General features: G+C 37.5%; 1 protein-coding gene and 1 pseudogene across 2 annotated transcripts in view; both read left to right on the top strand.

Annotated features, from left to right (window-relative positions):
• PDE11A (phosphodiesterase 11A) overlaps positions 1-24,828 on the top strand; it is a 514,093-nt gene that overhangs the window by 90,005 nt on the left and 399,260 nt on the right. For both annotated transcript variants that reach the window (XM_023212325.2, XM_026454253.1), the window contains exon 2: positions 7,062-7,220. In XM_023212325.2, coding sequence (XP_023068093.1) covers positions 7,062-7,220 — 159 coding nt within the window. The remainder of the gene's footprint in view (positions 1-7,061; positions 7,221-24,828) is intronic.
• LOC111542857 lies at positions 11,249-21,313 on the top strand (annotated as a pseudogene).

Here is a 24,828-nt window from a genome sequence, read left to right as displayed (position 1 = left end):
CCTAATTTTCTTCATCTACTATAATTAATTTATGCTTCAATTTGGGACTCAGCTTTCTTGATTGTTTCTAATTGGAAGATTAATCTACAGATTTATATATATATTAGGAAAGTGCATAATTGTATCAGCAATTCTGACCTCCCATTAGATTAGATTAATTTGATTTTATCAAGTTTTGAGTCAATTTGTGAGAATTATAAGTAGTGTAACGAAGACACAGACAAATCATGTCTTAAGATGCATTGTTTTTTAAAACCATTAAGACTTAATGGAGACTGAGTGTGGTGGCTCATGCCTGTAATCCCAACACTTTGGGAGGCCAAGGTGGGTGGATCACTTGAGGTCAGGAGTTCGAGACCAGCTTGGCCAACATGGTGAAACCCCTGTCTCTACTAAAAACACAAAATTAGCCGGTGTGGTAGCACATGCCTATAATCCCAGCTACTCAGGAGGCTGAGGCAGGAGAATTACTTGAACCTGAGAGGTGGTGGTTGCAGTGAACCGAGATTGCACCATTGCACTCCAGCCTGGGCAAAAAGAGGGAAACTCCATCTCAAAACAAACAACAACAAAACAAACAAAGACTTAATAGAATAAATCTTTCTTCCTAGCTTTATTTTAAATTAAAATATTAATTCTTATCACATGTATCAATACAATTACATTTTCTCCTTTTTGTTTTTGAGACAGAGTCTTGCTCTGTCACCCAGTCTGGAGTGCAGTGGTGCAATCTCAGCTCCCTGCAACCTCTGCCTCTCGGGTTCAATCGATTTTCCTGACTCAGCCTCCTGAGTAGAAGTAGCTGGGATTATAGGCGCCCACCAACACATCCGGCTAGTTTTTGTATTTTTAGTAGAGATGGGGTTTCACCATGTTGGCCAGGCTTGTCTTGAACTCCTGGCCTCATGTGATCCACTCATCTTGGCCTCCCAAAGTGCTGGTATTACATGCATGAAGCACCGAGCCAGGCCACATTTTCTCTTTAAGTTATCAATTTATCAGGTGGATTTAGAGAGGTGAGGAGATGGTGGGGAGAGTTTAGAGTATTTTTATGACTCCTTGTCATGCTAAAGCATCCCAGTGTCTGTTGTTCTCATGTGACTTTGTATGCTTTAGCAATGGGGTAGCAACCTACTCCATAGCCTTGGTCTACTCAGACTCAGAGTTGAGTTTTGGTCAGTAAGAGACTCTTTTCCAGAGATGCAGATTATCACAAAGGTAAGGGCAAACAGGCTGTGCCTACTCCAGAGTGGATTTTCAGTCCAGTCCATCATGGCCAACACCACCATTGCTATGCAACCACCAGAATACATACCACTCTTCTTGTTCCTCCCCATTTTAAGGCGTTTCCCATTGATAGATTTTATTGCTCTCACTAATGACTGAAACCTTTATCATTTAGGACAATGGTTCTCATATGAGGACAACAGAGGAGCATTTAAAAAACCAATGCCTAGTATTGATTGATTGAATTTGTGATGACTTTCTCAAGTTAATTTTCAGATGCAGTCAAGGGGAAGAACCACTGATTTTGGTCAAAGGTGCACTTCACCTTGTTTAATAAATTGATTTATCAACTTCTACTCTCTTCATATGTAGACTTTCACCTTTATCTCAATCTCCCCCATTCCAGTAAATGATACTTCCATCCACAGTTTCTCAAGTTAAAATCTGAGGCTCTTTGTCTTTTGTCTATTCTACCCTCCCAACCAATCCATCAGGGAGTACTACAGACTCAACTTTCAACATATTTTTCTACTTGTCTTTACCCTCATTGCCTTTTTCTTAAACCCAGACTATCCTCATACCTTACCTGGACCACCAAAATTTCCCAACTGGTCTATTTCAATCCTGTGTCCTCCTCCACGAAGTTCTTAATTTTAGATAAGAATAAGCTATCTATGTTTATAAAATCTTAATATTTTACTACATTGGGCTTTTTTCACATAAAAGAGTCTAATATGTTTTGTTATACAGCTTTTTATTTTTAGAAATTTTATTTCATAGAATATATTTTTATATTAGAAAATTTCAAATGGGGAAATAATAATTTTTTATACTTTTATACTTGTAGGCAGATTGTTTTAGGACAAGTAAAATAAACATATTTGAAGGATTAAGTTTTCATTTAGAATGTTTGATATTTTAATACAGTTACAAAGGAGATTTCTTCCCTAAACGGAACTTCTCTATATTTAGCAGTTTTCCAAGCTCCACTTCTTAGGATTTAGAAATTAGTAGTGTGAGATATCAGCTTTTTCTAATTTTAATGTTTCCCGAGGACATGGATCCATCAGTAGCTGATATCAACCGAACAGAGGGGGAAATTTTCAAAACTTAAATTTTGTCTAATTTTCTGCAAAGTCTTTATGCATGAATTAACAGTCTTTCTCTTTGTCTGTCCTTGTCAGGAAAAATACAGGAGATGTTTGATCATGTATTTAGTAATTAAACTGAATTCTCTTTAAGAGATTGGTAAATGAAGATGCAAAAGCATATATAATGTTTAGTTATACTCTGATTCTGGGAAAAAAATCTCATTAACTCACCAGAAAATGGGACTTAGTTGCACAGTTTCTCGAATACAAATCCTCTCAAACTTTTCCTCAAAGATTAAATTCTGGGCTGGGGGCAGTGGCTCACACCTGTGATCCCAGCATTTAGAGAGGCCAAAGTGGGAGGATTGCTTGAGGCCAGTAATTTGAGACCAGACTGGGCAATGTAGTGAGACCCTGTGTCTACAAAAAATAAAAAAGAATAGCTGGGTGTGGTGTTGTGTACCTGCAGTCCTAGCTACTTAGGAGGATGAAGCAGGAGGATTGCTTGAGCCCAGGACTTTGGATGCCGAAGGTGAGCAATGATTGCACCAAAGAATTTTGTCTCAACAATGATCTTATCTGTTACTTCCTTTTTATTGTTAGTGGAATGGCATGGCAGAGCAGAGGCAAACAGAAGTACTTTTTAAGGTGTTAGGAATTACTTTTTAAGATGTTAAGTCTAAAAGGTCAGAGCTTCCACAGCATGGCAACAGCTTTGCAGATGCCCCCATCATGATAGTTGAAATCACAAAGCCCAGCAAAGGTTCAAGTCAAGTGTGCCAAGTTAAAGTCAAGTGTGCCAAAAGGCCTGCCTTGGCAGCTTTCTGTGATGCGTCTTCAGACATAGTCTGAAACAACTTGTTCAAGGTCCCAGTGACTAAGGAGAGTGAGGGCTGTAGCCAGGGAGTAGTCCGTCGCAGAGCAAGGATTCAAAGCAGGAGCTGGAAGCAGGAGGTAAACACTGGAGCTAAACACTGACAACCCCATCACCAGTCCAGTGGATAGATGCAGCCTTGGGAACAGAATGGCGGCTGGGTGGCAGGTCAACGTGCTGAGCTCCACACTATCCTGGGGTAGGTCGGCCCTAGGGATGTGCTGAGACATGGCAGGTCTGACCAGTGGGGTTCAAAGCAACAGAGATCAGCTTCCTTGGGTGCCACAGATTACACTCAACCTTCAGAGAACCACCACCTTACTCGTGAATTGTTTTTCTTTCTTTCTTTTTCTTGAGACGGAGTCTCATTCACCCAGGTTGGAGTGAAGTGGCGTGATCTTGGCTCACTGCAACTTCCGCCTCCTGGGTTCAAGCAATTCTCCTGCCTCAGCCTCCTGAGTAGCTGGAACTACAGGCACCTGGCACCATGCCCAGCTAATTTTTTGTGTTTTTAGTAGAGACAGAGTTTCACCATGCTGGCCAGGCTGGTCTCGAACTCCTGACCTCGTGATCCACTCGCCTCAGCCTCTCAACATGCTGAGATTACAGGCATGGTCCACGGCACCTGGCTCCCCTGAATTGTTTTTCTAAAGAAGTAAAGCTTTCTTGTTCTCGTTGAAGCCTCCTCTATGCCTCTCCCTGATGCCACTTCCTTCCTTCCTCTCAGCGGGTAACCACTGATATAAATGTAGTGTTTATTATTCCCTTGCATACTTTTATACTTTTGCTACATATTTGAATCCATAAATGATATTTAGTATTATTTTTAAGTATTGTGGTATTATATAGATGGTATCAGACTGCTGCTTGTTTGTTTCACTTAACATTATGTTTCTGACATTTGTTCAGGTTGATATAGGCAGCTCTAATTTATTCATTTAAATTGTTGTATAATACACTACCAAACCACAAGATCATAATTTATTTTTCTCTTGATCAATATTCAAATGGCTTCACATTTTTAATTTTCATAGTTAATGTTGCAGTGAACATTTGTGTACCTCTCTTCTATATATTTAGAAAAGTGCTTCTACATATATGCCAAGTAATGGTATGTGCAGCCTTAGGACCTTTTCTATATTCTGCATAATTGCAGTGCAATCTTTTCAAAAGAGTAAATTATTTAAAAAATATTATTGAGCATGTATAATATGCATGCTAGGATGAAGCAGTAAATAAGAGAGACAAAATCTCTGCTGTCTTAGATTTTATATTTTAGTTGCAAGGAGAACAAGTAAACTGGTAAGATAATTGCAGAGAATCTAAGTGCTAAATAGTGGCCAATGCCATTCTTCTGCTTCAAGATCTTCAGAGGTTTTCCATTGCATTTGGGGTTAAATATAACTCTTTCTAGGCCTGTGAGACTTGGCACCCTTTGGTCACTGCCTCCCTCTTTCACTCTCCCTTTGTCTCCCTATACTCTAGCCACATTGACCTTTGACTTTTTGGAACTTACTAAGCTTTTTCCTGCTTCAGGACCTTATATGTATTAGTTCATCTTCCTGGAAAGTTCTTTCCACCACTCTTTGCCTGGAAAATTCTTACTCATGTTTGAGAAAACAGCTTATCTGTTCTGTTTTCAGAGAGAACTTCCTTGATCCCCTTAAAAATAGGTCCTTCATATTCGGTCTCTCTCATGCATTTTGCTTTTTTCTCAGTAACACTTACCACAATATATAAATATACATTTATACATTGTCTGCCTCACCTACTTGATTGCAACTTCCATCTAGCCCATAGCCTGACATGTAGTAGTTCCTCAGAGAAATTTAAAAATAATTAATACAGATTGCTGATTTTCTGAAAGTTTGGTCACATACTTATTTTGAGCAGGAGATTTGGTTTTGTTTGGGTTTTGATTTCCCTTTCTTTAATTGGATCCTCCTGTCTCTGGGGTTTAGGGTGGCCTTCATGTATCACCAGACCAGAATCGGGCCTCATAGTGGCATTGAAAGACTCCTGGCCAGGCACTGTGGCTCCCAACACTTTGGGAGGCCAAGGCTAGTGGATCACCTGCAGTCAGGAGTTTGAGACCACCTTGCCAATATGGTGAAACCCCATCTCTACTAAAATATAAAATAATAACAATAATAATAATGATAATAATAATAATAATAATAATAATAATAATAATAATAATTTGCCAGGCATGGTGGCTTGCATCTGTAGTCCCAGCTACTTGGGAGGCTGAGGCAGGAGAATTGCTTGAACCTGGGAGGTGGAGGTTGCAGTGAGCTGAGATCGAATGACTGCATTCCAGCCTGGGTGACAGAGCGATAACGGCATAGCATAGGCAGCAGTGCTTTTAAGCCTCTTTTAACAGGGGTGTGCAGAAGATACAGGAAGAAGCCTCACTCCAACCCCTGGCTTGAAATAGTTTATCATCAGACTGGATGATAGTTTATCATCTACCTTGGAGCATTTTTAGTCACAGTTACCCTCTCAGGAGCCAATCTTTTTCTTTTTTTCCTTCCACCCTCCTTTTTCTCTCTCCTTCCCTTCTTTCCCTCCCTCCTTCCATCCATTCCTTCCTTCCTTGAAAGTTAGTTGAAGGTATTATGATATTTCACTAACCAAATACTCTAGCATGTATATCCTAAGAATAAGGACATTCTCCTGCATAATTGTAACACTTGCATAATACCTAAGCAAGTTTATAATGATACCATTATATGACTGAACTTTCTCCAATTGTCCCTCCAAAAATATCCTTTGTGGAATTTTCGGAATTTCTGGCAAAGGATCACATATTTTATTTGGATTTCAGGTCTCTTAAGTCTTCTTTAAACTGATATAGCTCTCATGGTTTAACTTTATATATATTTTTTGAAAAAACTTTTTTTTGGTCTCTCATGATCTTGACATTTTTTAAGCATCCAGGGTTAGGTTTCTGATAGAATGACTGATGATCTCCATCTTTCTTAATTTTCATTTCCTGAATAATTAGATTCACGTTACACATTTGACTGTATTCTTGGTGATATTGTGTCCTTCCTGTTGCATTATATCAGGAGGCACATGGTGTTAACTTTTCTTCTTAAGAGTGATGCTAAGTTTACTTGTTTGAGGTGGTGTTCACCAGATTTATTCACTACAAAGACACCTTTTACCTTTGTAATAAGGAATCTTTGGGTGTGGCACCTTGAGACTGTATGACTATACTGTTTAAGTTAAACAGTTTTTCACCCAATGATATTAGCATACTTAATGACCCTTGCTTGTAAACATAATTACATTGGTAGTTGCAAAATACATACTATATAATTTTATCATTTATTTTATATATTTTAGCTGGCATTCTATAGAGAAATTTTTTATCTCCCCATACCCCATATCTTTTGGGGAGGATTTTGAAATATCATTATGTTCTCATAGATTCTTTTTTCACAGGATCATTTTGACTAGAAATAAAGTAGTTCTATTTTGAACAATTTTTCACAGTGTTTAGTATATACTGCTCATGTAAGTTTCTTATATGACATTTCATATCCTGTCTTTTTGAAATAACACATTTTCATAAATCGCATACTATAGGCTTTCCTTAAAAACACTTTTCCCCAATTTTGATACGTTGCAGTTGGGCTTAAAGTCTCTGTCTTCATTGACTATGGCAAACAACTATGGTGTTGACTTATTTTGATTTATATTCCTTTGGTGAATTAAAAATGAAGTCAAATCCGTTATTGTGATTAAAAATCCATGGGGCTAAGTTACCAGTGATAAGGTATCATATGCAGAAATAAACCTCTCTCTCCTTCTCCCTGACAATAATGCACATGCAGTTAATGCTTTCTTTGTCTTATTTTTAGGATCGACGATTCAATGATGAAATCGACAAGCTAACTGGATACAAGACAAAATCATTATTGTGCATGCCTATCCGAAGCAGTGATGGTGAGATTATTGGTGTGGCCCAAGCGATAAATAAGATTCCTGAAGGAGCTCCATTTACTGAAGATGATGAAAAAGTAAGATTTCATGCCTTTTGTGAATTGTACTTTCTTTCTTGGTCATTGATTGCTATTCTCCTTTAAAAGACAGGAATTATGTGAATAGCTGTTGGATTAGCCCATTCATGGATCAAAGAGCTTTTTCTCATGGTATACAAAATGAAATGGGAGTTTTTCGATATTTCATAGAATGTGGTAAAATTGAAAATAATTACTTCATCTTTTTTGCAGCTTGCTTTTCATTATAAGCCTCGGTAGTATTGTTGTTCCCTGGTCTTTATCTTCCTTATAAGTAAGATAAGGATCACACCACCACACATGGCCTAAGGGAAGATAGAAAATATAGGAAGATTGCTGTGTTTCAGAAACTCAGCACTTTCTCCTATATTTTTATAACTATAGCAAAGAATTGTTTTCTCAGTTCTTACATAAAAATCCCAATAAAAACGAATGTTATTTAATTGTTATTCCAAATTGCTAATAAAAAGAACATTACTTTTGTCCCTGAAGAGTAATTGACCTTGGTGGAAGTAATGTACTTTTTGCTCTGAAATTTTAAGTTCTTTAACTAGTAGTTTATTTACCAGCTTATATTAAAAGGGAGAGTCCTCAAAGAACTGAGGTTCTGGCTTTGAAGCTTCTACCTTTATATTGAATAAAATCTGATTGAATATTTATAAAATTTGTGATAAAAGCAAATCTCCAATTAGTTTGTTTAAGTTTGATGACTCTCATATTCCTATTTAATTAAAAAACACTTTATAATTTAACCTTCTGGATGTGGGTTTATTATTTGCCAATGCTAATTACAAATGCATTAAATTAATACAAATGTGCTGGCACAGAAGGTCAACATGAAATATGATTGTAAGGAAACAAGAAGGTTTTTAAGTGAAGAGAGTCCTTGATTTAGGTCATTTTTATAGTGGAATTGAGATGGCCCAACTCTCTGTAAAGGTTTATGAATTCATAGAGCATGATAGGACCGCAAAAGATTTCTTACAATGAAGTAAACTGCTATGGCATACGAGGCACTTGTATTGGGATCATAGGAGGCACAAAGATAAATCCCAATCATGTTATGTCATCCAGGAGCTACACAAGGCAGGAGACAAGAATCATCAGCAAGTTGTTCTCAGACAGGCTGGGGGCGCCTAGGAAAGAGAGGCTTGTTCTCACTTGGATCTGAAGAGGCTTCCTGGAAGAGGCAGTATTTGATCTGTCCTCTGAAGCAAAAATAGGCCTCCATCAGACAGAATCAGATGAGAAGGAGAAGACGTTGTTTAGAAGTGAATATAAATGTAGGCCACCTCATTCACAATAAAGATATTTCCATGGAATGTAAGATAAAGCGGAAATTTCATTTTGTGCCATCATAGATGGCAGAGTACTGAGATAATATGCCTCTTATACAGATTTAGATAGAAGGATTTGGGTTTTGTGTCTTTCCAAACATAACCACTACATACCCATGCCATCCCCCGAACAGTTTAGTCTGTACACAGATGGTAGTCCTGCCTTTGCTCTGCTGCATTCATTTAAAAGGAACTCATTATAAATTTAGTTCTTATCTTTGATTCCATTTATGTTAGATTTGTTTTCTGAACTTTTCCTGATGGACTTATACCTGTGAGATAGAACTTCATGAGCGGTGAATAATTTAAAGGGAAGATCTGCACAGGCTTTATACCTTTCTTGAGCAGCATCAGTGTTTAGTTCTATTAAGAATGAGAGCCTGGGACTGAGTCCCAGCTCAGCTAATGACAGGCAGCTGTTTGGATACACAGCTCACACTTATCTCTGACCTGAAGTTTTCTCATCTGTCAACTATACTATTCACCACTCTATAACCAGAGAATTAAATAAGATCATCAATGAGAAATACTTTGCAAAACTCAGGAAACTAGGAAAGTGTAAAATACAATTTTTTAAAATAATTAAACTGACGTTTTCCCTGTGAGTTTAAAATATTCTTCTTAATTTGTCACTTATCCCCAAGCAACCTTTTTTCTTAGATTCAACCTTATCTGAGTATTTTCTGGCTTGAAATGATATATTTTTCTCTTCTGTAGTTATCCCTTGTGCCACAGTGGCATTTTATCTTCCAGTCTCTACAATTCCCACACCTGACTTGAAAACCCTACTCCAGTTTTGCTTCTTGTAAGAAGTCCTACGAGTTTGTGCAGGTAGATTGTGTTCATGCAGGTGGCACCGGCTGGAGAGTATTTTATCTCAACAACTTTTGGATATGGTTATTGTTATTTCCTGAAAGGATCCTATATATTGTAAACCAAACAGAAAAGGTGAAGGAGAAAAGCAGAAGACCAAATCTAGAAGTGATTCACGGGAAAGTATTTCTTCCAAATAAGGGAAGACAGCAAAGTATAATGGCTGTACTGGCTATATGGTGAGTCTATCTCGATTGAAATTACATCTCTGCCATGGCCTGAGTAACCTTGAGCAAGTTACTTAGCTTCCCTGGGCCACAATATACTCCTCTTAGAAGAGGGGTGATAGTAACACTTATCTCACAGGGCTGTAGGGAGATTAAATGAGAGAGTCCGGGGAAAGAACTTGGAAGAAAACTTAGGACTTAGTAGTTCTCATGAGCAATTGATTAGCTTTTCCTGACAGCACATGAATACATGTGAGGTATCATGTGTATCTCAGTCAGGTCCCAGTTTAAAAATTACCTTTGTCTAATTTAAGTCTATACATTCATATTAAGTAGACCTCCCAGGTTGCTGAATGGTGGTGCTGGGAGGGTGGCACACCCAGAGAAGGATCAGAAGCTCTGCACCTCTTCCCCTATACCTCGCCCTATGTATCTCTTCATCTGGCTGTTTCTGAGTTACAACCTTTTATAATAAACTGGTATTCTATATGAGATATTGGATATACAAATGGACAATGACCAGTCCACGCATAACGATAGACCCACATTCTCTTCAGCAAGCAGCTTAGAAGGCCAAATCGTAGTCTCTGTAGCAATCAGCCTACTACAGCCAGGATTTGGTCAATGACTGCCACCTTCCCTATTTTTTTGCTCTCATCACGCCCTCCACCCCTGCATACTTACAACGCAGAGCCACTGAGAGAAAAGCCAAATATATTCTCTGAACTCATTACCTAAAATGTCGTGCTTCTAGTTACCTGCCTTCAGCTTCCCCATGCCAACAACCTCCACTCAGAACATACCTAAAGTCTTCTATTTTTTTCACCATAAAACTTGTGCACTCCCCTTTGAGTGTTCCAAATGCAAGCGATGGTGGCTGTCTTCCTTGTTATAGCACGATCTGAATAAATAACCTCTGTTTTTCTCATTTAAAGACAAATTTTTATTAAATGTAATCTATATGCCAGATGCTCCTCCCATGTTAGGATTTCTCCAATTAAAAGGGGGATATATTTCTTTATAAGTTCATGAATCTCTTGCCTTATTAATGCATATACTCTTTTACTTGGTTGTACAAGGTTATCCTTATATGTAGTAATTTGCATTCTACGTTTTAACCCAGGTTTTTCTTATATATGTATCCACATACGGATATATTCTACATTTGTCATTTTGGAAGATCATAAAATTTTCTTTTTTTCTTTTTCTATAGAGCCTTGTTTGCTTAGTCACTGTCCTATTAGTGAGAATTTGGATTTTTTCCCCCCTGTGTTTCACTAATACAAATAGCCCCTGAATGAACATCTTGAACAAATTACCTTTTTCTTTTGTGTCATTTCCTTGAGGGTATATTCCAAAGACTGAAATTACTGAGTCGAAGGGCAAGAAAAGTTTTATAGCTCTCATTCCATGTTATAGATAGCTTTTTGAAATGTTGAGCCCATTTACAGTGGTAGCAGTATGCGTACCTAATTTCTCAGAGCTCTGCCAACTTCATTCACTTTACATTTTAAAACTCAAATTAGTTTTCCTTGGTCAGTCAAGCAGACTTCAGAAAACCTTCTCCCATGTTCAATAGCATAAACTGCAGCAACCAAAGTAATTTCAATGTTGCCTACAAGTAAGAAAACAAGGAAGCAAAAAGGAAACCATGTCGTGAGTGTTAGATGAGAGGCTCTGGAGTCAGAAAGTCACCAAGGCAGGTTCAAGTCTTTGCTCTGCTGCTTATTAACTTAGTGACCTTCAGCAAGTGGCTGCATCTCTCTAGCCTCAGAACCTCCATCACAGGGTTGTGGTATGGAGTAAAATAGATAATAGATGTAAAGTGCTTAGGGTAGCACTTATTATCAATAAATGAGCCTCATGGAAGTTCACCATGTATTTCAAAGCCAGACTAAAGTAATTTGAACCCTCTTCGTAATTTTACTTTATACACATAACTGCCATGTCATCATTCACATGGGTAGTGGTAAATTTGTTGCACATTAGCATAATATGATTTGTATGTCCTAATATCTTAAAATGTCAGCGTCTAGAGACTATAAGTTATGTTCTGTATAATTTCAAAACATTTTGTAATATGGAAATCAGTAAATCATTTGACTGAGATAAATTAAAAATTAAATGTGGTATACTCATTTCTGGGCTATTTATGTGCCTAACATAATTGTGCATAGGACCACCATATTGTGTTTCTTGAAAATTCTATACCTATAATTCAGTGGCTGTGCCACAGCATGTAATATATATACCCTGTAGTAGAAGAGACTGGAAAAATCACCAGGTCCATTCCCTGCCACGTTTTCCCTCATCCAGTGCAGGAAACTTCACCTGACAGGTAGTCATCCAGCCTCTGCCTGAAAGCTTCTCTTTTAATGACTTTAAAATCCTCATGCTCTTTAAAGTTCTTGGATAATTAGCAATAATTTATCAGCAGTGGTAAGAGTTTGTATGAAATATAGCCTACTATATTCACATATTAATAATTTAAGTTCCATACTGACAAATTACTAGTTTGATAATTCATGTTGAAAGTACACACAAAGGCAGACCATGCAGGAGAGATGATTGGAATTTTCTGGTTCACTTTGTGGGTTTCAAACAAATGTTCCTATTTTTCAGCAGTATGTATAAACTAGTTGAATTAGGTGGTATGACTAGACTCTTAATGAGACCTGGATAGGAGCAAACATTTGTGATCTATTAAGATGTGTGGGCGCGCTAGCATGAACCTGGGAAATGAAAATGAGCAAGGGCTCTTATCTGCCTTCCCAGGTTCCTATACCTCTGCCCTAAAAGTGTCATTTCATATTGCAGTGTTCCATAAAGTATTATATGTTTATTGCAGGTACTTTCCAACAGCCAATGTATTAGCAGCTGTGGCTTGAAGTTCTTCTTTGGCTAATCTCTATAGGCTTTTTTAGCCCTGGTCACCTCTCTTCAGCTCATGATTTGAAGTGTTTGGTTACCCTGCTGCTCTCCTTCATGCTGACATGTTCCACCACCCCATAGAGCTGGGATGCAGCCAACTTGAGCTTGGTTGCTGAGGGGCTGGCTGTGTTCCAGGAGCTTGTTACTGGTGATGCTGCCCTGCCAACTAGTGTTGAGGATGGTGCCTGAATGATGCTAATGAGTCTCTGCAGAAGCTGGAGTTTTGTTATCAGCAACAGGCCTGAGACTCACAGCCAGATAATAGGGAATAGGGAGAATTTTATAAATTCCTAGCCTCACATTTCTAATAGTATGAGGAGAATGTTTAGGATTCATGAGATGTCAAAGGTGCACAAGGTATTTAAGTTTACTGTAGTAATGAGGGGGATATTGACTGTGTCATGCTGAGAAGGGGCAACAAATTGATGGCCCCAGAAGACTAAATGCAGTTCACACATGTATGATTTGCATGGGATTTGACTGGCATAGAACTGATTTTTTTTAAAAATTAGATTACCTTTAGAGATGGCTGCAAGCTATAGTACTACTGTAATAGCCAACCCTCAAACAACTAATCAGCTTAATAAAGTCAATTTCATGGGAGCAAAGACAGATTTCTTCTGTCATCTTATGAATAGTTTCCACTAAAGGTACTTTTCAGAGGTACTTTTTGAATAGTTATTTTTAAAAAAAATTCTTATGTACATGAATAGTGGTATTACAACAACTCTACCAGGCAACTATTTTATGTTTCATATTAATTCACCATTGTCTTTATAAAAGATACACAAAAAATGCTAAAAAAATAATTAACTAATTATTAAAAAATACCCTTTGTGTTCTCATTTCATTTTTTTTCCTTTTCTGTCTACATTCCAACTAAGTTAGATTTTTGAATCTGTTGAAATAAAACTGTAATTAAGCCCAGGTGAGATGGCTCACACCTGTAATCCCAGCACTTTGGGAGGCCGAGGCGGGCAGATCACGAGGTCAGGAGTTCGAGACCAGCTTGGCCAACATGTTGAAACCCTGTCTCTACTAAAGATACAAAAAAAAATGTAGCCAGTGTGGTAGCATGTGCCTGTAATCCCAGCTACTTGGGAGGCTGAGGCAGGAGAATTGCTTGAACCTGGGAGGCAGAGGTTGCAGTAAGCCAAGATCGTGCCATTCCACTCCAGCCTGGGTGACATGGCGAGACTCTGTCTCAAAAAAAAAAAAAAAAAATTCTATAATTAAAAGTCGGTCGTTAGCAAAAAGGTTTTAAAACTCCTGGCAGATGGCTCATGATTTCATTATATTTGATCAATAAGACTCCAATCCTGGAATAATTTGGATTGAATCCCATAACTCATTAATTCCGATATTTTATCTATATTTAAATGATCTACTCACTGCACTATTTGCCTTTTAACAACTATTACCCAGGCTCCATATGATCACTGTGAAACTATAATTTGTTCACCAATTTGTTTGTGTTTTATGTGTTCACTCGACCATATATGACTGAGTGGTTCAAAAACAACCAAGATTCTTCTTTATCATAATCCATCCAACTGTTTACAAAGAACGTTAAAATCTGGAACTCAAGTAGCACTACAGTTTTCTACCAAAAATAAACCAGTTTCTCTAATTCAGTAATAGCTTTAGAAAGCCAATATAGTTCAGAGAAAAATGAAATCAAGAATTACATTGAAAACAGAGACCATTAAGTTCTCTAAATATGTTTCATTAATTATTTTGCTCATTTTTCTGAAAACCTTCCTGCCTTATCAATAAAAAGCATTCACTTCTCTTCTTATAATTGAATCTTAACATAGATATAGTGGGAATAAAATAATGGAAATAAAATTTATTGAACACTGGCAAAGATGCTGTGGTAGATGAAGTTGGAGTTACAAGGAAGAAGCAAGCACTGGCTTGGCCTTGAAAGAACTGAAGTCTTTCTCATTCACTCTTCTAAAATGCTGCCAAGACAGAAGCAGAAAGAAATGTATAATACTGTCCAGCGTACTTTCATTCTTTACTAAGAGAAACAGGTTATGTTTGGAATTCAACATCTTTGGTTGGAACGCATTGACTTTTTTCCCCTCCTTGTTTTGATAGAAATGGAATTAAGTGAAAGTAGTCTTTTCTGTAGTCTTCAAATTTTATAATGCTGTTTATTTTTAATTTAATCCCATTCAATTATTTAGTTGTTATACACCTACATTAACTGCTGTATGTTATGACTTTTTTCAATAATTTTGTTCTTTCAGGGCTAGAAATAAACTTAAAAGAACAACAACAACCAAGAGTTGTGGGAAAACTATTACCAACACAGTACCTGCCAGAACTCAGGTTAAACTTCAGGCATTTTTTTTTTTTTTTTTCTATTGGAGCAATATTGCCATGGTGTCATGGCTCTGGTCTTTTCCTCTTTTTTAGGCAGAGTCTAACTTTGGGGTAAAAAGGCAAATCTGCTTGCCAGGGTCCAGCTTAGGGGTTAACATTCAACAAAAACTGGTCTACCCTGCCACTGATTTTGTCTTGGGCTTCCCACTCCCATACTTTTTGTTATATTCTTATCTAATTGCATGGAATTCTCGTTTCCACCCTTCTTTTAAAGCCAAATTCTGTCATCTCAAACCTAAGTAGGCACTATTCCAAAAGTGATTATTGCTTGTCTTTAATAGTGTTTCCTAATATTTTATAGTTTGACATTTTCCAGATGTCTCCAAAAGATTGCAGTTGATTTTGACTAACATTTATTAAGAAAATATATAAAGATCAAATATTAAGGAATTTAAGGAAACAGTAACACAGTAATTGAACAAAATGAAGGACGATACCTACATAGTGTATTTTAAAATTCCAAATGCAGATAATGCTTGGTATGCATGTGATTTATAGGCCCCTTGCACCAGAAATTCCAGTGTCTTCCTGATGGCTAATATACTGGCATTTGTAATTTTCTGCTTCCCTAGCTCCTCTTTTTGTTTCTAAGAGTTACCAAGGAGATGATAAATGCTTAATTGCAACATCCTTCTTTCCATCTCTTTTCACATACTCTGCAGGATCTAGGTAAGGTAGTTTGCAGTTATCAGGAACATGAAAAATAAATGAACTTAGTAAGTTATAGGGCTCTTACAGTTACAGTGCTGAATATGGAGGACTTTGCATGACCATTGATCTGCGTACTATTTTTAATAGCTATATAGTGTTCCATTTGTGTGGAAGAACTATTCATTCATTCACTGTTTATTGCATTTCTACTTAGTAGATAGTATCACATTTGAGACACGGTTCCAAATGCTGAAGTTAAACTGATGAATTAGTCAGACAAAAATTCTTGCCCTCTCAGAGTTTACATTCTAGTGATAAAAACAGACAACAAAGTAAATATATAAGTATATAATGTAATTTTTTTTTTTTTTTTTTTTTTTTTTGAGACGGAGTCTCGCTTTGTCGCCCAGGCTGGAGTGCAGTGGCCAGATCTCAGCTCACTGCAAGCTCCGCCTCCTGGGTTCATGCCATTCTCCTGCCTCAGCCTCCCGAGTAGCTGGGACTACAGGCGCCCACCACCTCGCCCGGCTAGTTTTTTGTATTTTTTAGTAGAGACGGGGTTTCACCGTGTTCGCCAGGATGGTCTCGATCTCCTGGCCTCGTGATCCACCCGTCTCAGCTTCCCAAAGTGCTGGGATTACAGGCTTGAGCCACCATGCCTGGCCTATAATGTAATTTCAAGTAGTGATTAGATACATAATTTTTTTAAGAGATGGGGCTCCCTATGGTGTCCATGCTTATCTTGAACCCTTGGGCTCAAGCAATCCTCCCACCTCGGCCTCCCAGAGTGCTGGGATTACAGGCATGAGCCACCATGTCTGGCCAGGATACGTAATTTTTATAATTTAGATTATTTGATTTTTTCTGTAACTTTTATTTATGTGAATGAGCTTAATTAGTCTGGGTAATATCAAAAGGGCTAGCAGTAAAGTGGGATCTTTCACTAGGAAGCAAGATTTGGTCCAGAGCTGTCGCTCAGATAACTATGATAAATTGTGGCTGACTCTTCAACAGAATCTTTCTTTTTTTTCCCCTTTACTCCAGGTGTTCATGTAAAGTGCGAACACCTGGAGTAAAGGGGACTCAACTCAGTTACTGAGTTCATTTATTTTTCATGTTCCTGATAACTACAGACTACCTTACCTAGATCCTGCAGAGTATGTGGACACCCCTCTAGGCTGCCTTAGGCACTAAAACTTGAAGTTCAAGAAAGTATTGTCTTATTATTATATTCACCCCAAGTAACTTTTTGTTGTATCTTCCTATGAGTATTAAGTTGTAATCACAATTTCTGTTTGCCATCCCCTGAACTGGGGAAGTTGAGAGACTGAATGATAATAACCTGACATAGCCGGGCTGTAGATATGCATCATAGTGCTGAGCAGACAGGACTCTGGTACATCTAGGAGGAAAAATTTGGGGGGGTAAGGAAAGCTCGGTGTGTTCTGATATTAGGGACTGATACATCCATAGCTCTTAATGCTGGCAGGACTTGAAACAGTATTTTAGTTAAGCCACTTCTAAAAGTGCAAAATGACAAAGAACTGTCTTATAAACTCTTCTCTGATTTGTTTAGGACTCGGACAGGAGAGAACGATTTGCAATTGTAGATTAGAAGTAAATTTGTTGGCAGGCAAAATTTTTATCAAAGAACTAGAATGGGATGTGGTGAATTCTTATTTTCTGGAGATTTCAAATTAAGACAGATAACGGTCTTCTTTGAATAACTAGGTTAGTGTTATTTGAATAAAATAGCAAGGTTGCTTTTCTTTTCATCTTAGAATGCTGAAATACTTGAATCTGAATTTTTAAAAATTAAATTCCTTTCTGACAAAAAGTAAAATTTAGTAGAATCCAAGTATATTTGTCCATCTTTGAATTGGGTGTCTCTGCCTTTCTTGGGTTTTCTTTTCCTTTTCTTTGGTGATAAGATTATTTCCTTGTTTTAAAAGTAATATGAGCTTATTATAGAAAATTTGAAAAATATAAAAAAAGGAAAAATTAGTATCACTCATAATCCTTTCAGAGATAATACTGTTAAATTCTTGGTTTATTTACCTATATTTATTTATTTTTACCTATAAATAAAGGTATGTTTTAAAAATTTGCACAAAGTAGTATACACAGTATTTTATCATGCTTCAAATAATTCTTCAAAGATATAATTTACGTGTTTGCATTATTCTCCACCATGTAATTATACAATAGTTTATTTAATCATTTTATTTCTTAACATTTAGGTTGTTTCAAAAATCACATTCTTATATAATTACAAGTAATATCTTTACAAATAAGTCTTAGACTATGTCTTAGAATAGCTATTAGGTTGATCTATTAAATTGCTGAAGTTAGAAATCATTAAAAAATAATAACAGCTTTGTACATACACAACTATGTGGTAGATAGTTTAATATTTTCATTTTACTCAATTTTATGCTTTTACTGACAAAACATTTTAAAATGTATGGTTGTTTATTATATTTTCCTCAACTGAGGATGAAAAGAAGGTGAGGATTAATCTAATTTTAGCATTTTTCTTGCTTTAAAAAGTTGTGCCTCAAATCAGAATTTGCAAATAGCATTTAATTGCACTGAGTGATAAAGTGAGGTGTTCCAGTGTGAATTACCCTGCAACCTACTTAGAGTATTTTCCTGTGTATAGCAAAATTTATGGAGTATGCTGATTAAATGAAACCACATCATATTTCTTGTTGGAGAGTTTCAAATATAATATAACTGTGACATACTTTGTAGTTTCTATTTTTAACAATATGTAGTGATTTTAAAAGTCTACTTGGATATTTATTTTTTCCCTTTCTTCTTTTCTGAATTGAAGGTAGAAATGAAACCATCTTTTGGTCATTTCCCATTATTTCCTTTTATTTCTCCCTCGTGTGCCCTGGATAATATCCTGGCTAGATAAGAGTGTACGTTATTTTCACTGGCAGATTCTGATTCTACTGCCAATCAACAGAAGAGCATTTCCCCCACCCCTTTCATATTCTGCACACTATACTTAGAAATGAGAAAAAGTCTCAAAGGTAGGCACGACTATATTACCAAAGCAGGCAGCAAGGTCCCCCAAGGGAGGGCTCAAGCTGGAGTGAGAGTGTGTTAAGAGCGGGAGAAAGTAATGAGTGGTTTTGAAAAATGAGGTTATATAAGTTAGAGCTACCCAGAGATGCTTTGAAGGTCTATTAGACACAGTTCTTGAAAGGGGGTTTAAATAAAACTAAAATATAATAGCAAATTCTCTCACTGAAGAGAATTTAAAATGATTCCTCACAAGAATTAATTGACACCATCAGAAGGCTGGAACGGGTTTTAACCATCCAAAAAGTGTGCTTGGTGTTTTGGAAGAATTGCTCTCCATAGCATATAATAAGTGGCTGTGGGAAATCAATACCTTTTATTTAAAGGTGCCTCCCGATGTTTAATAGCATTGGGTAGCATCACAGTGTCTGGGCAGCTTCAACTCCATTCGCAGTGCTTGGTTATTTGGTATACTTCATTTCCAAAAAGCTATCCATATCTGTCTTCTTTCTTTCTCTTAAAAAAGTTTCTGATTAATTTTGCAAAGCTGTAATACCGATATCAATTTTGTTTGTCCTAATGTCTCAGTGATACTTGTGATGTAATGTAACTGAAATTTGTTATAGATGTTCCACTTTCTATTTCCAAATAGAAATAGAGGCATCAGAATAAGTCTTCAGTTATTCTCCCTTGTCATGAAGACAGAGAACCACCATCCTTGGATGAACATAAATGCCCCTTGCTTCTTTTCAGTGGTTAAATTTATTTTTAAATCTCAGCTTAACACTTTGACATGATTCCCATCATGATTAGAACAGTCACAGGACATGGTAGGTGTTTTGCTGTTCTTATTCTTTTAACCTCTGAAACAGGGTGGCAGGAATTATTGTCTCCATGAGACTGAAAATATATTTTGCACTAGATCTAGAGTGCCCATTAAGATTTGATCCTGATGCTGTGGCTTGTTGCCATGGATGTTTCCATTGTTTTACACTTTAAAGAGCCATCCAGTTAGGTGTAATAGTGCAGGTAGTGGGCTTGGAGAAGTTCCGAGGTGGCGGTGGTGCCGGCAAGGACGAGGATAGCGGGAGCAGGCCCTGGGCTTGTCACTCACCTTGCCGATGGCAGAGGAACTTTATGGCAAGTATGGCATCGTGGCTGATGCCACAGAACAAGTGGGCCAGCATAAAGATGCCTATCAAGTGATACTGGATGGTGTGAAAGGTGGTACTAAGGAAAAACGATTAGCAGCTCAATTTATTCTGAAATTCTTTAAGCATTTTCCAGAATTGGTGGATTCTGCTAACAGTTAGACCTCTGTGAGGATGAAGATATATCTATTCGACGTCAAGCAATTAAAGAACTGCCTCAATTTGCTACCGGAGAAAATCTTCCTTGAGTGGCAGATATACTAATGCAACTTTTGGAGACAGATGACTGCAGAATTTAACCTAGTGAACAATGCCCTGTTAAGTATATTTAAAATGGATGGAAAAGGGACTTTAGGTTCGTTGTTCAGCCAAATACTTCAAGGAGAGGACATTGTTAGAGAACGAGCAATTAAATTCCTTTCTACAAAACTTAAGACTTTACCAGATGAAGTCTTAACAAAGGAAGTGGAAGAGCTTCTACTAACTGAATCCAAACCGGTCCTAGAAGATGTGACCGATGAAGAATTTGCTGTATTCATGAAATACTGCCTGGGTTAAAAAGCTTACAGGCAGTAAGTGGAAGACAGCAACTTGTAGAATTGGTGGCCGAACAGGCCGACCTAGAACAGACCTTCAATCCCTCTGATTCTGGATGTGTGGACAGGCTCTCACAGTGCACTCAGCAGGCAGTAACCTTCTTCTCTAAAACTGTCCATTCCATAAGGTTTGTGACATATTTCTGTGAGCAGGTTCTCCCTAACCTTGGTATCTTAACTATTCCAGTGGAAGGTCTTGATATACAGTTGGAGGTGTTGAAATTGTTGGTGGAGATGAGTTCATTTTGTGGTGACATGGAAAAACTGGAAACAAATTTAAGGAAACGATTTGATAAGTTATTGGAATACATGCTCCTCCCTCCAGAAGAACCAGAAAATGGAGAGAATGCTGGTGATGAAGAGCCCAAGCTGCAGTTCAGTTATGTGGAATGTTTGTTGTACAGTTTTCACCAGTTGGGCCAAAAACTTCAGATTTCTTAACAGCCAAACTGAATGCAGAAAAACTCAAATATTTCAAAATCAGGCTGCAATACTTTGCACAAGGCCTGCAAGTTTATATCAGACAACTTCACTTAGCTCTCCAGGGTAAAACGGGTGAGAACAGAAGAGAACAGAAAACAGAAGAGAACTAGATTAAAGTTATTGCATTGAAAGCAACAAACAATATCAATGTTTTAATCAAGGATCTCTTCCACATTCCTCCTTCTTGTAAGAGCTCAGTAACACCGTCCTGGAAACCTGTATGAAAGATTGAGATTGGGCAAAAGAGAGCCAGTGAATATGCAACTTCAGGTTCACCACCCAAGAAATCTTCAGCAGTACAAAAAAGAGATGCCAGGCAGATTTATAATCCTCCCAGTGAGAAATATAGCAGCAATTTGGGCAACTTTAATTGTGAGAGGAGCCTTCGGGGAAAGTAGAGGTGGCCGAGGTTGGGGCACACAAGGAAATTGTAGTCATGGAGGACTCTACCGAATAAGACGTCAGCACTCTTCAGCATAGTCATGAACTTAATATACTTGAATCCTACTACTTATTGGATTGCCAAGGATGTCCCCTTAAACAGACTGCTGCCTTCAGCTAAAATCTTAATGTTCTTTATACTTTGTATGTATCATCTACTTTTGTAACCGACCACGGTTGCGTCCAAGGCAAAACCACAGTGATATTTTTGGATGCTTTGTCTGCAATATTGACTTGTTTTTGCAATATCATTATTCAGACTTCAAATTGTGAATCTTTTACTTTTAAACATCTTGATAATTTGTTGTTGATAGCTGTTCATTCTAAAATGTAGTGAAATTCAGTCTAGTTCTGCTGAGAAAGATTATCGGTTTTAAAAAGTTACTGATTTTCCTCTTCCCTCTGTCTTAGTGTTTTGCCCAATATATAGAGAAGAGTAACTGTAAATCTTAACATTTTGTTTTCATTGTTTAATAAAGCTGCTAGGCAGTGGTGCAATATTCCTATCTAGTGTCATAAAAGCACAATATTTACATAGCTTTCTTAAAATGTAGGAATGACATTACATTTTTAGGAGAAAGTAAGTTGCTTTGCACTGCTTACTTAACTCTTTTCCATATATTGTGATACAAACTTTTGAATATGGAATCTTACTATTTGAATAGAAATGTGTATGTATAATATACATAAATACATAAGCATATATGTGCGTGTATATGTGTGTGTGTATATGCTGTGAAACTTGACTACACAACATAAATCACTTTTTTAAATTCCAGGAATGGGTAGTCTGACACGGTGGTTATCTTTTTGAGGCTGAATCTGTTATTAACTTGTTATTTAGGTTTTTGCTCCCAGTAGCAAAGGATTCTAAGTCAGTTGCACTTATGTGATTATTGTTATTTAAAACTAAAAATAAAGGCTGTATTTTCTTTTTCTTTTTCTTTTTTAAGATAGAGTTTCACTCTTGTTGCCCAGGCTGGAGTGCAATAGCGAGATCTCGGCTCACTGCCACCTCCACCTCCCAAGTTCAAGCAATTCTCCTGCCTCTGCCTTCCAAGTAGCTGGGATTATGGGCACCCGTCACCACACCCAGCTAACTTTTGTATTTTTAGTAGAGATGGGATTTCACCATGTTGGTCAGGCTGGTCTCAAACTCCTAACCTCAGGCAATCCACCCGCTTTAGCCTCCCAAAGTGCTGGGATTATAGGCATGAGCCACTGCGCCCAGCTAGGCTGCATTTTCAAAGACAAATTGGAGATTGCTATTGGTGAAATACAGCCAAAATACTGAATCTGATGTAATATAGGTTTTGACAGGAAGAGATAGTATAATTTAGAATTTGGAGATTTAATAACCATGGCTACCCAGAAAACGTGACTTGATAACATGGTACCAATAAGTAAGGGATGCTCTCTCAGTTTGCTTTTGCCGTTTTCAAGATTTTAACTTCTCAGGTTATCAGTCAAAATTATTGTATAAGTTAGCCAATATAATTTTTAGCTTAAAACAGCAGAAGGGGGGGGGGGGTTGTGGAGTGTTTAACGTCATAGACACTTTTAGTAGCATAGAGCCTTTGTTCTGCATTTGAATGTTTAGAATATTTTTGTTTTACAGTTAATCTTCCCTCCCCAAGTTTGCTATTCAAATCAAATGCTTGAATGACATTTCTAGTAGTCTGATGTATTTTTTAAGGAATAGTTTGTGATTCCAAAGCAGGTATCTTCATTACCATTACCTCTACACTGCAGAAGAAACAAAACTCCTTTGTTAGATTTACTGCACACGTTTATGAGGAAAATAGTTCTGAAAGGCTGGAATGATACAAGTGAGCAAAAGTTGCTCAGCTTGGCTATGGAGTGGTAGCAATAATCTCTAAACATTCCAAAAGACTATGAGTTGAACCTAAACTCCCTTGGAATCTGAACAAAAGAATATAAAATTGCCATTTGAAAACTGACCCGCTAATCTGGACCTCAGAGATAGATCAGCCAGTGGCCCAAACCCGTTTCAAATACAGAAATTGTATTGAGACTACAGCTAAATAAATTTAAACATTAAGTATAACTTTTCCACTTTTCTTCTTTATAAGCATATTTGTAAACTCAAAGCTGAGCAGAAGTGACTTTACTCTCTCAAGTTTGATACTGAGTTGACTGTTACCTTACCCCTCACTCTTCCCCTTATCTTTCCTAAGGCAATAGTGCACAACTTCAGTTATTTTTGCTTCCGAATTTGAATGAAAAACTTAATACCGTGGATTTTTTTTCTTTTTCAAGACACCTGTTTATCACCTTGTTTAAATGTAAATGCCCCCTTATGCTTTTGAAATAAATTTCTTTTTGTAATTAAAAAAAGACCCATCCAGTTTAAAACAACAAAACTGTATAAATTATGGCAAACTTCTGATCAGCAGCATGGATTTCTTAAGTAAAAGAAAATGAGAAACCAAACTGCTTCTTACGTTCTTGTCTTCAAATGGTTACCAAGGGGAAGATTATGCACAGATCATTGGGTCAAGTAAGGGTTATTGTTCCCTCAGCAATGCACATTGTAATAAGTCATTCCCCTTCTTGAAATTACATCTTCACTAGGATCAGTATATAAAACACAGTTCTATTTGTGCTGGAAGTACAAGGTCATAGCCATTCACCTGGAAGGTGATCCTTCACAATTATCCCTAGGAAAAAAAACTTGGAAAAATACTGTGTGCTCTTCATGGTTCAATGATGTAAAATGTTTGTGTCATGCTCATTATGGACATGGAAGGCAGGGAGCTTATCCAACACACAGACCTGTGGGTCTGGTGCTGTGTTTATAAAGACAGTCAACTGGAAGATGGTAGCATACATGCCATGTATACAGCTTTTTATGTTTACTGTCTTAGAAGCTGGTGGAAATATCAATCATTATAACATCAAAATTTACATTTGCAGGCCAGGTGCAGTGGCTCACGCCTGTAATCCCAACACTTTGGGAGGCAGAGGTAAGTGGATCACTTGAGCTCAGGAGTTCAAGACCAGCCCGCCCAATATAGTGAAATCCCATGTCTGCTAAAAATACAAAAATTAGTCAGATGTGGTGGTGGGTGCCTGTAGTCCCAGCTACTCGGCAGGCTGAGGCAAGAGAATCGCTCAGGGAGGGGGAGGTTGCAGTGAGCTGAGATTGTGCCACTGCACTCCAGCCTGGGCAACAGAGTGAGACTCTGCCTAAAAAAAAAAAAAAAAAACAAAAAAACAAAAATTTACATTTACAGAGTCTAATCTTCAGACATATATTAAGTCATATAATTCTCTCAATATTCTTATGAGGTAGATAAGAATTGTTAATTTTTTTCTTATTATACTTTAAGTTCTAGGGTACATGTGCATAATGTGCAGGTTTGTTACATATGTATACATGTGCCATGTTGGTGTGCTGCACCCATCAACTCGTCAGCACCCATCAATTCATCATTTATATCAGGTATAACTCCCCAATGCAATCCCTCCCCCCTCCCCCCTCCCCATGATAGGCCCCAGTGTGTGATGTTCCCCTTCCCGAGTCCAAGTGA

This window comes from Piliocolobus tephrosceles, chromosome 11 (assembly GCF_002776525.5).
Source record: "Piliocolobus tephrosceles isolate RC106 chromosome 11, ASM277652v3, whole genome shotgun sequence".
Taxonomy (NCBI): domain Eukaryota; kingdom Metazoa; phylum Chordata; class Mammalia; order Primates; family Cercopithecidae; genus Piliocolobus; species Piliocolobus tephrosceles.
The sequence above is the reverse complement of the archived record's forward strand: the minus strand, read 5'-3'. Positions and strand labels throughout refer to the sequence as shown.